The 12,768-nt window shown below is 37.3% G+C and overlaps 1 protein-coding gene across 2 annotated transcripts in view; it reads right to left on the bottom strand.

Moving 5' to 3' along the window:
• dachd (dachshund d) overlaps window positions 1–12,768 on the bottom strand; it is a 155,289-nt gene that overhangs the window by 27,351 nt on the left and 115,170 nt on the right. The window contains exons 4-6 of one of the 2 annotated variants that reach the window (XM_088415727.1): window positions 8,524–8,696; window positions 6,892–7,057; window positions 6,670–6,801 (exon numbers count right to left, since the gene is read on the bottom strand). In XM_088415727.1, coding sequence (XP_088271853.1) covers window positions 6,670–6,801; window positions 6,892–7,057; window positions 8,524–8,696 — 471 coding nt within the window. The remainder of the gene's footprint in view (window positions 1–6,669; window positions 6,802–6,891; window positions 7,058–8,523; window positions 8,697–12,768) is intronic. The other variant, XM_088415728.1, reaches the window with a different exon arrangement.

Raw genomic sequence — 12,768 nt, 5'->3', positions numbered from 1 at the left:
TCCCCTTTTCTTTTACAACACACAACATGCAATGCGCCAGAGCAACCCCCACCCGCTATACTGAACCCTGCAATGGAAGGTTTTTGAAAGAGCCAGCCAGGTTTGGCATGTGTTGTCTTTTCCTTTTCCCATTCCATAACCATAGTACCTCCAGAGTTGAAGTTGCCCTCGGGGTAGCGGCCGTCTCACGTCAACCGAACTCGAGCCCACCGCCAAAAAAAAAGAACTGGACAATGGGGATGCCGAGTTCACGTTACAGAAGTCATTTTATTTGTGACATAAGTGTCATAAACACTACATCCACGGTATTATCAATTCAACTTATTTTTTTTTTTAATATGAAGCACGGAAGCCACAAAACTTGCAGCACGATGTGGTAAGGAAACATGGTATTTGACCCTTAAATTGTTCTGCCTGTCATACATATTATACATAGATAAATGGACAAATATGTGTTTATAATCAATAAATAGCCAATTTGGACAAATTATTTGAAACTACATACTTTTCTCAGCATTCCCAATGATCCCCCTTTCACGCCATGGTTGAGTTGGGCTTTGAAAGTGCCTGAGACCATTGGTTGCTTTGTCAGTATAATTATTCAAGACATACTAAATTTCTTGAGCCATTCTCCACAGCAATACGAAAACAGCCTGTCTATAATAACCTCATTATTTTCCATACACAGTTAATGTCCTAAAAAAGACATTTTTTCCAATTGCTATCGATTGAAAATGACTGTGCGCTCACGGTTCATGTATCGATCAATCACAGCTCCCATTGTTTTCTGGCTTTGGCCATGTGGAATTCACAAGCTGAATTTCGATGGATAATTCATTACCTGAGTCTTAAACATGTGATGTAATTTTAAGCACACAAAAAGTAAAACATGTTTTTAAAGGTATTAATTGTACATAAAAATGATTATCAAATTGAAACGACAATTATTATTATTATTATTATTATTTTTTTTTACTGATAAAAAAGGCCTCACCACATGGTATTTGTACGTATGGTTCAAGGTACATGCATATGGACAGCATTTCAAACACTCTCTCCAAACAAAATGAAACAATGTCAAACCGTTTGATGTCCAGAGTGAGTTTTACAGCCGAAGGCTTTCAAATGCCCCCCGTTTGTCGAGGCTACCCACTGTTTTCATGAGACAGAGGCGTGTAGAAGACTTTTTTTTCTTGTTTGAAGTTGTTCAATTAGTCACATGTGAGATAGCTTTATACTTTAACCATCATCTAATCTCACTTCTATTTTTTTTTCATCCAGGATTTTTCTCTTTTGGACCAATGACAAAAAAAAAAAAAAAAAAATCACCTCGGACCATCTGGCTCATCTGCACCAGGTGACAGTTTGGAAAAAAAAAAAAGGCTTGACAACAAACAGCCTATGCCCCACCACGGCATGGATGACATTGCAGCGTCTTTTTGGGAATCCTATTTAAATGGAGTCCCTTCTCCGGCGTTCCCGCTGCGCACGAGATTAATTGAAGGCTCGGCCAGGATCGTAAAGATCAAACAAGTGGGGGTGATATCATTAAACCATCGGAACGCTATCTCTAAACAAACCAACGTGACAAACGGGGCCCTAATTAAAAAGCGGGTCATAAACAAAGCCTCCTGAACAATGGTTTATTTTATTCATCTAACACATCGTGTAATATCATTACAGTTTGCTATATCTATCATTAATTTTATTCCCTTCACTTAAAGCTTTTATTGGAATTACTTTGGTTATTAGTTAGTTCTTAATGTATCGGACGACACTGGCGACCATCTTTCTTATCTCGCTGCATAAACCTGTGCATGTTATTCAAATTGCCTCATTTATTATGATAGCTTCCTCATGTAAATTGTGCTGACTGCTCGCCCTTGCGCAGTCCTCATTAGACTAATGAAAACCTTCAAACGAAAAAACTAAACAAGCTGCCAAATAAAAGGTTCCGGGGTTATTATGAAAATTACAACTGTGCGAGCGGCGAGGAGCTCTCTTCATTAATTCATGCTCAGCAAATTGCTAACTAATTTGGTTGCACTCCTCTGCATTAATGGGTTGTTTTATGAAAAACTAAAAAATAAATAAATATTTTTCTTTCGACAGTGCAAGACCTCGGAAGAGAGTAGAATCCTAATAAAGTCTGGCAGCGTATCAGGAATCGACAAACCGAGTGTGTAAAATGCGTGAGGGTCACCTGGTTGGAACTCATTTGCTCCCATTGGTCTGGCGAGTACAGATATTTTACGTTCTAATGTAAAACGTCAACTTTGAATACAACTTTGATCCCAGCCCATATTTTAAGTTATACATACCGATGTCGCAACTCAATAGATGCTTGTATTAAGTAAGAGTCACATTAATAATCCACCATGATTTTTTTTTTTTTTTAAATGCCCATGATTAGACTTCACGCATCTTTGATCGGCTCAGTTGTGATCAGCCACTATTCTGCATTTTTAGCAAAATCTGTGATCAACTGTCATGTCACATTTTGCTCAATGATCAATTATGTGTTTTTGGCAAATTATATGTGTCAAAAATTAATTTGGCAAATCGTTTGTCTTGAGAGGGAACATTACACCTTTATTAGCAATAGTGTGACTGTTCATTTCATAAAGTTTGCTCTATCAGTTCCTTAATTGCAGTACTTGTTACTGACAAAGATATTTCAATAAAGCAATCAATTACAGTAAGTAGCTGCATCCATCATATTTGTCTGAAGTTGTTTCTCTTTTACCTGACTAAACTCCCACTTTGTCTGGCCAGTTCTTGACCACAATCTAACGATCATCGGTTTTAACTTGAGCATGGTTAAAAAGTGTTAAACCATTGCAAAATGCTTTACTTTATACATTTTGTTTATAGACATTTTTTGTTCTATAATAATAATAAAATAACAGGATAAAAGTTATTTGAATTCGAGGGGATCAGTGACTGGTTAACGGTTGGCTTTTACAGTAACTCACTGATCGGGTTAGTCAGCCTCAAAAATTCGGAATTGTGTTAAGACTACAGAGAAATAATAAAAGACAGTTGCCTTTAAACCTCTTACATTTTCGAAAATGATTTTGTTAGAATTAATTTAATAATAATAATAATAATAATTAGTAGTAAATTTTAAAGTGTCTAAATTAATTTAATAGTAACATTTTAATTATTATTCTTGTTTTTAGTATATAAAAACAGTTCTATTACTGTATATAAAATTTAAAATTTGTTTATTATGTTTGAATGGTAAAAATTGCACCATTTTTTGAGGACCTATACGAGGAAAACGGTACGTCATTCAAATTCTAGTTCAAAAAGCACCAACATGTTACATGCGTACAATAGTTCATCTTGGTTTAACAAAGTGGGACAGAACTTTATCTTTTACAGACATTAAAAGAGTAATAGTATGCCATCTATTGTGTCATCCAACATTTATACCACTGCAGTATAAAGAGGGTCTGTTCAAAATATACACACACGCACACACGCACCCACACACAATACGCATGCACACTTAGTGACCCATAAATTGTGTTCATGATCCTGCTAATTATTCCGATGCACTGCTTCACAGGCTGCGAGTGTAGGGCTAATAGTGATTTCCATGTCAGACTATCCAACAGGGAGCAAAACGGATCCCGGTGATGATTTCCACAGTGGTTCTCGTATCATTATCACCTCGCCCCACCCCGCGTCACCCAGAGCACAGCATCACAACCTACACTGCTCCCTTTAAGCCAATGGAGAATACGACAAATCTATTATTTGCCTCACATTCTATGACTGTGGATCATTTCCCTTTTTTCCTATTTTATAATGAAAAATCTTGCCGGCAATTAATGAAACTATTCAAGCCAGTACGATATGACCGGGGTACATTTCTTGAACACATCCTCTCCCATGTGTGAAGCAAATGGGAAAGTGAACTTATGGTAATATCAATTAATTTGACTTTAGCAACGGAATGGCAGACCTCCACCTCCTAATTCGGATCAGCGATCTAAATGGCACACCTTCATAGATACTCACAGCCTGCCGAAACATGAATGTTAAACCTTGTGACTGATGCATTATTCAGTGATACATTTGCCTTTTGTGCTATTATCCACACTTTAATCACGCTTCTAAAAAGTTGAATAAAGGCTGGTTGCTCTATTAGGGAAAAGGCTGGTAGGAAATGCTCACATACTGAACTGCAAATGGAATTAAGTGTGATTATTCATTCAAAGACACACTTACTTTTTTTTTTATATATAAAATAAAAACATGTCACCGATAAGTTCAATTTGATCTCTGAAAGCAGGGTTTAAAGCACGTTTTTATTATCCGCTTCTAATATTACAAAAGGAAGCAATGCGGATCATTCATAGGGCAGGATACAGGGACCACACAAATGTATTATTCTTACAGTCAAAACTCATCAAACTCAAAGATTTAGTGGAATTTAGGACAGCACAAATACGTTTCAAAGTAAAAAAATGATCTGTTGCCTATGAATATTCAGAACCTTTTCACTGGGAGGGAAGGGGGGTATAATTTGAGGAAAGCACTTAATTTTAGGATAATGAAGGCTCGCACAGCAAAAAAAAAGTTCTGTATATCAATCTGTGGTGTTAAACTGTGGAATAGTTTAGAAGGGACGCTCAGGGAATGTTCAAACATCAACCAGTTTAAAATAAGATCTCAATAAATGATTTAAAGGTACAGGAATGACGGTGTTTGATTATCAGGGATGCTTGGCATTTATTTGTTTATATATATTCAAGGTTTTCCAGGTTATGTTTGTTGGTGTCTCTTATGTTGTTTTGTTTTGTTTTAATTCGTTATTCTTAACGATGTGGTACTTTGTGTTGTAATTGGGGTAGGCGTGTTTGTTAAATGTTTCTCCTGAGCGTTCAGATATCAGAAGGTGGATTGGTCTTATGGCTAGGGTATTTTGGTATTAAAAGGGGGTGGGATTAAATAAATTTTACTTCCTCCCACTCTTCAGATATAGGGACAGGACGTGTGTTTTTGTTTTTGTTTTTATTATTTTTTGTGTGTGTTCATGTTTATTTTCCCACATGTTTGAAATAAAGAACTTGAACATGAACATGAACAAGAAAGGAGCCGTACAGCTCTCCTGAATTGGACATACAGAACCCATTTTCTCCTTGAAAACGCTATCTTCACTTGATGTAAAAAAAGCATCACATTCAAATCTTGCTTACATGTAGGAGGTCCTCACTCTTACAATAAATGCCTGTGACACATTGTTTCTATGTTGTGCTTTTGATTAGCGATAGAGTTCATATAAGCCTTGAAAGTTAATTCATTAGAAGTTAAGCCAAGTCTGCAGTTACTACCCAATACTTTTCCTGAGGAGAAAAGCGAAACTTTTATTTCTTGTAAATTGATGATGTACCTTGCTACAAATTGAGACAGGGTATCATTTAAAGTTGGGCTTAATCTTCGGTGTGTGTGGAAATACCACTGAAAATGTCCATGAAAAGATAGAAAACTGTGTTGCAGCATTAAATTTTTCTTAATGACTTGAAGATTAAATCCTTTTTTATATTACCTTTCACTTTTTTCAAGATCAATTTTCAGATTAATTTTCTGACCTTTAATTTTTATTTAAGAAGCTCTGTTATCGTATAACCTTTTGACATTTCACACCTTGCAATCCAGAAATTAGAATGAGGAGGTACGTTTGTCTATCGTATTTCCTCAAATAGTGGCCCAAACTATAACTCTATTGAGTTTCACAATTGATTCACAGTAACAAGCAGCCTCTTGAAATTAATGTTAACTTTCATGAACACAGTTGTGGACACAGCCTATTTGAATAACTGTTTGTTGCACAACAAAACAGCAGCACCTAGCAAAATAAGCTGTGGACAAGTATTGCAAGTTGAAAAATACAGTACAGTGTTAATGATGAGCCTATCTATGTATGTGCATTTGATTTTAACTTTTTCAGTGCCATGGACCCTAAAGAATTTTCATCATGTAAAATACTTAGGTTATGTTCCAGGGACAAGAATTCTTATCATTTATGTTTTTTTTTATTTTTTATTTTTTTTAATGAATGGATAGATGACACTCATGGCTCTTTAATATTATGCCACTCAAGCATTGTTGGAATGTAGTAAAATACATACACAAACTGTTACTTTGCCATCAAAAACACATTTGCACTGTTTTTGTTCATATTCTATTGAAGGGAATGACTGATCAGATGTTCCAAATGCTACAAAATTTGTGTCAAAGTCACGGTTGTGCAGAAAACATCTTTTCACAAAAAAGTGCATTTTCTCCTTATGTATAAAAGAGTTTGGTGTCACTCAAATGACCTATTTTCACACAGTGATTACTAAAGAGCGTAATATGGTAGAATCTTACTTTCTTTTCTAGGTAAAGAATGGAACGTAATCTTCCATATGGTACCTCCAGACTCTAAATAGTCATACAATACAATATTTTGTCGGCCTTGAAAAAGGCATCAAAATTCTTGGAATTGGCTGGCACTCTCGGGGTTGCCTTTCCAGATAATGCTTGGCACTAAAAGAGTTCTATGTGATAACATCCAAGTAGACACTAACATGATCAGTGCTCAATGTTGTGTGCAACTTATCTGTATTCTTTAATGCTTTTAATAATTGAATGAAAAAAGAAAACCAGACTCACCTTTTTCTGGATGCATCCTCTTCACTTCGTGACTCATGTCATGGGCCAGGTCTCCCTCTTTAGGCCCAGGCGGGATGTTGGGGGACAAGCCGAGCAAGGCTTGGTTCATGGAAAGGCCGTTGTGGTGTGGCGCTGTGAACAACAAGGTTGCGGGGCAGCCATCAGGACATATTTTTTTTTTAAAAATGCTAGCTTGAGCCACCGGTTGAAAGGGAAACATACGTATCCTATCTGACGAACTTTCCGTGTGGGCGGGCGAGCTGGACACACTGCTGCTGCGGTGAGATGACGGGTGACTGCCGGGCCTTCGGTGATCCTCTAAGGATGGGGCAGGGGACGGACTGTCCTGGATGCGCTCCTGCAAACCCTGCAGTGACAATACACAGCCCTAAAATAAATATAGTATATTCATTAGCCTTCATTAGCAATATTCAAAAATAGTTTGATGTTCACTATAAAGTCTGGCTACCTAATTTGTAAACTGTATTACGAACTACATTAAACTAGAGAATGATTGTCACATGTATAGAGGGCTAGAATATCCAAAATATAGTACATATATAACTAATTCATTGCCAGCCATTTTCAAAGAAGAGTGCTTCATATTGAAAGCCTAGAGCTTTTGGTGTGACTTTTTAAAACCACTAAATTTTGTAACAATATAAGCAGTAAACCAACTCAAAGAAAGAATAGACGTACCACTTGCACCAGAAAAAACAAAAAACAACAAAAAAAAACATGTCAAGCAGAACAGTGACACATTTTAGCACTTTTTGGGAGACTTTTTTCTACCTCAACACATACCAGACTTTTCAGGGGCACACTTAAAATACCTTATCGAAAATTGACAGTGTTCCTTATCAGGTGCACCGTATGTGTGGAATAAGGTTTGACTTTTGCTGTATTGTTTTTTTTTTTTTTTTTTTGTGTGTTATAATGCGGCACACCTTATAACACGGTGCACCTTAAATGGAAATTTCGCAAAAATATACGGGTTTATTAATACTGAAACTACAATATAATCCTGTGTGTTATAGTCCGAAAAATGCAGTACTTTGATTAACCATTCATAAATATTAGTGCTGTCAAACGATTACTATTTTTTAAATTAATTGTTCACAAAGTTTCTCAAAATCAATAGTAATTAACTACTATTTCCTATAATGCTTGTAACATTTTTACTTGAGTAATGTCTTGAAGTTAACATGAAACCATCAAGAAAAAACGTTTTCAAAACTGTTAGAATAGTTTTGGATCCTTTCATATGATTCTTTCCTGTGAGATACAACTGCTGAACAACAGTTGACTGAGTTGACAGTTAAAATTTGTAAATTTTGTAAAATTATAAAATTTTAATTAATCTCCAAAGTCAATACCTTAACTTTAACTGCCTTAATGATTATAATTATGCAATTTGAATATGAGGTGCCTAAATTTGTCCAACTCCTTATGTATCAGCATATCCCTCCCACCTAATCAACGAAATTGAGATTTACTTAATCTTCTTAAAAGCTGAGCTAATCTTAAACCAAAAGCTTTGCAACACATCATCAACATGAATCTTTTTGGTGTTACAGTGGGAGATAAACCTGCATTTTACAAACAACCCAGGCAAGATGCTCTTCCACTCCTCCGTTTTGAAAAAACATAGAAATATAAACATTGGGAGCAGTAAAGAAATGAATTCAAGTTGACAAAAATAAACACCATGGCAGCGAATTAGTTATTACAGTATATCAATTTAACTCTTAAATCGTAAATTGAAATTTTCAGGCAATTTTGTAGTGATAATTATTTTGTTAAATAAAGGTGAATATTTCACAAAAGTCTCTTTTTAAAAGTGAAAAAAATTACCTTTATGACAGAGGTGACCATTCTCGAAGGCAAGCTCTGGCCCTGTGCGGCAGCGGCCATGTTGGCAATGGTGCTAAGGTGGTTCATCTGGCTCATGGCCATGGTGACAGAAGCCGGTGGCAGACTGACAGGGATCAGCGGGTGAGGCATCATCATGAAGGGCAGTTCCAGGCCTGCGACGACGTGAGAACGTAATTGGTTACTCAACGATGCATGTCATGGCCAAAATATTCACGAGGGGGAAACATCCGGAACCCGCCGAAAGATGTTTCCCGATGTTGTTAATTCTGCAATTTCCCACCCCTTAGAACGTCGAGTAACATTTAAGCTGGAGCAATTGAATAATCCTCTATGTTAATATAATAGATATAAATGTTTTACTACTGTTAATAATGGAGCAGGAACGCAATAATAATAAAGAAAAGGGGGGATAAAAATTACCCACACAGTAGTTCACGCACCAAAGTTTACACAGCAATAAAAAGCACTAATTCTCTGATGAATAAAAAATATGAGAATATTATGGAAATAGTCTCAACATTTAAATATAAAAACGGCAGTAAAAACAAAGGCAATCTTGAAAGCCGCCATGACTAGTTAAGCACGCTAATGACAAACGCGACTAAGGTTAATTATATCGGGCGCAGGAATTTTGCTCCCTTTCATATATATACATGCACAGATTATTCCATTTGGGCATCAGACGTATCTTTTAAATTATTCAACTGCAGTCCTCCGATAGATGCCTAATTGGGAGATATTGAAGACGTTTTAATGGCAAAGAGAGCAGAATAATAAAGATACCGTGGGGGTTTCATAGTTAGCAGTGTGCTGCGCTTCTTTCATGAAAACAGGGCAACTTTTAGAAGGTCACAGTTAGGTATCTGCGCACCCCCCAAACCGCCCACCCTTCCCGTCCGTCCCCACTCGGCTTGACGGGGACTTTGAACGGCTGAGGATCAAACGTGAACAGTTTGGTTTTGTTCCTGCGCCACTCGCTTTAAAGACAACCTCATAGACACTCGGATACCGATTGAGCTTTTTTGTTGTTGATTTTTTTTTCTCTCTCAATAGCTTGGCAGACCGGTTCAAGGTAATAAAAAAAGCTGATGCACAAAAAAAAAGGAAAAAAAAAAACAACTCCCACGAAACATCAGTTGCTAAAGGGCAAGGAGATCTGCATGGCGACAGCTCTAAAGAGAAGGACACTGGTTGGAAATGAAAGGGCTTCTTATTCCAAAAGCCAGCATTGATTTCCATAAGAAAGATGCTTCGGCGGAGAGTACTGTATTCCCAAACAATATAAAGGATTAAAGCAAGCACCTTGTATCAGTGCTCGGACTGAATCAATTACCGCTCGGCCGGCAAAGCTCAATTAAAACAAAAACAACAACAAAAAATGAAGGTCTGATTGCGGAGGTGCTTAATGTAGGACGCCATGGAGAGGGTCTTGGCAACACATCAGCCATTCAATGCTCCTCAAGGAGCTCTCAGGTGGGATGCATTACATCCAGGGCCAAATTCATTCTCCCTTCCCAAAGATATGGAAAACTCACCACCACTTGTCCTTGAGGCAAAACACTGTACCTCTGCTTGGGGTATTAGTGCAGCTTTCAGTGGCTGCCCAGCAACGTTCATGTCCGCCTTGTCCTAAAGTGGTGGACCCAACCCCCTTAAAGCCCACTGAAAAGAGCGATGTGCCACAGGCCAAAAAGGTCATGCCAACTTCAATTTGTTGGAGACTGAAAGGATGCAGTTGAATGAGCTAAGTGGCATATTTGGCAAGATTTCTCAACAGGAAACAGCCAGTTGACAAGGTCTGAAGTACATACATCTGTCCAAATGTAGATTAGTGCCGCAAAGAAGAAAAGCGTCATATCCTAGAGCTAGATAGATTAGTAGCATTGCAGAAAGTCTAATTCCCACCAATCTTAGGTTATTCTTCACACTGTGGTATTTTTTGTTATATTCGAGGTAGGTGTGTTATTTAAATGTTTCTCTTGAGCGCATCTTGGCACTATGGAGGTTTATGTTGAGTGTTCAGAAATTAGAAGGTGGAATATAGTAGAGTATTGGCTGGGACAAGTGAGGGTTGATATGTGTGATGGTTAGGTAATTTTTAGTTTATTTAAAGGGGGTAGGATTAAATAAGTTTTACTTCTTCCCTCTCCTTTTTTTAATGTTGTCTGCCTTGCAACTGTATATATTTTTGTTCTTTTGTTTGTGTGTGTTCTTTTTCCCCATATGTTTGAAATAAACTATAAACTAAGCATTATGATTCAGGTCTATTTGACATGGCGTTTCTCATCATTGCCATAAAAAAAGGCTTTGGGAATAATTGCTTTCATTATTTTTGCATTTAATTAGCTATGGTTTACTTGTATTTACCTTTCTTTGTTTCTAAAGAACGATGAAGTTTTACGAATAAAAAGTAATATATTTTTCATACCATAATGTGAAAGTAAAAAGGAATATTCTAATCTTTACATTTATTTGCAATTATTACTAGATTCTAAAAATCAGTCAGAACAAATTTTTGTGAATTTAAATAAAGAACACAAAATACAGTACACGTAAATGAAGGCTGAAGGGAACCATATTACTGCATGAGAACTGCTTGGTGTTAAATGTAGCTAACATTGAGTATGTATACACTTCAATTTTGTAGGTTTTTGTACAATAAGCAATTCATGAGGGAAACGATACTTCGGAAAAAGCAACCTTAAAGCCACAGTAGGGTGAAGTGACTTGTCGTTTTAACAAGGACAATGATTTTGAGACTTGTGTCCCGAGTCTCCATGGCAGGCCCCATTGTTTTGTCCCGGTTTTATATATGACACTTTTTTTTGTTTGTTTTTTGTTTTAGTCCAGCAAGCAAATTGTTTTGAGCCATGCATCTGTAAATCTAATATTTATATAGATACAATTAAAATATAAATGAATAAAATAAAAACTACTTAGGCTCACATTTACATCATATCGGAACTAAAACTACTTGCTGCTTCCATGTCAACACATTATGGGATATTAAATCAGAGTATGGCGAGTTGATCTTTCTGGTGGTGTGTTCCAAATGTGGGACAGAAGTAAGTTATGCCAATTGATTTTCAGTTTTGACAACATGTTTACGACGACAATAAAAACACTAATCTAATTCACCAAACAGCAATGACTAGTCCGTCACCACATTGCAGACATCCACGCTTTGACTAACTTTTTCAATGAAGATTGCTATCGCAACTTCCAACAGCGAAATTTAGAAGTGATGAAGAAGCGATTTCCAGCTGCGGGTAAGCAAAGCTTTTGGAGTCATTTACCGGAAGTGAGCCTGAGGGAGCCGCAAAGGTGAACTTCGATGTACTGTCATTAAAACGACAAATCACTTAATACCGACAAACAGCTCAGCTATTATGCTCACGCCTGGCTAAGCAAAGATCTGAATCGTCGGGGACGAACAGAGTGAATTAAAACAGCCCTCAGTGAGAGTGCAATCACTGTAAAGGGCTTGTTATGGCAAACTCAAATTGCACGCTGTCAAAAAATGTAACAAAAGATAGAACATTTTAAAATGATTAAAAGGAGCTGTTGTCTAGGTGGTGGACGGAAATGATAACCCTCCACCATCAATCTTAATCTAAACAGGAAGTCTGATTTTTCCGCGGCCGAAAAAAAGACAACAAGGAAAGCGGAAGTCCCTTTACCGTTTTAACTCTGTTGCAGGCAGATTTCCCCTGACAAAAATTAAACTAGATCCTACTTGGCACTTTATTATCTCTTCAATGGAGTGATTTATTGTTTGTGGAGCCAAGGAAGCACAAAGAGAGAAAGGGGAGATTACATTTCCAGCCAAAGCTCAAGCCTGATCTCGTTTTCCAAGGAATAAAAGGAAAAAAAAGGTTCCCGACAAACAATAATGTCAGCTGTAATTGATCAGAGGTCGCTGGCTGGGCCCACAGTAACGGCGCACTATTTAAGCGACAATCTGCCCGGGCGCTTTTCAGACGCTGGCTAATGAAGCTGTCTGTCTTGGGCTATTTACCTTCTCTTAACTGGACGGCAGGAGATGTACTGTAAGAGACAGCGCTGGAGAGGATCTGTGAAATAGGACCTGCACACGCCTGAGGAATGTCTAATTGGTTGGCGCCGCCCGAGCTCGGGATTTGGCGCTAATTAAATGCCTTGTTTAAAGCCTATCTGTCTTTGTTTGGAGCGTCAGAACAATGCATCCTAGACAAACATTCCTGG

The sequence above is a fragment of the Hippichthys cyanospilos genome, chromosome 5, assembly GCF_059441005.1.
Source record: "Hippichthys cyanospilos isolate Australia breed blue-spotted pipefish chromosome 5, RoL_Hcya_1.0, whole genome shotgun sequence".
Lineage (NCBI taxonomy): Eukaryota > Metazoa > Chordata > Actinopteri > Syngnathiformes > Syngnathidae > Hippichthys > Hippichthys cyanospilos.
This window is presented reverse-complemented; position numbering and strand designations above follow the sequence as displayed.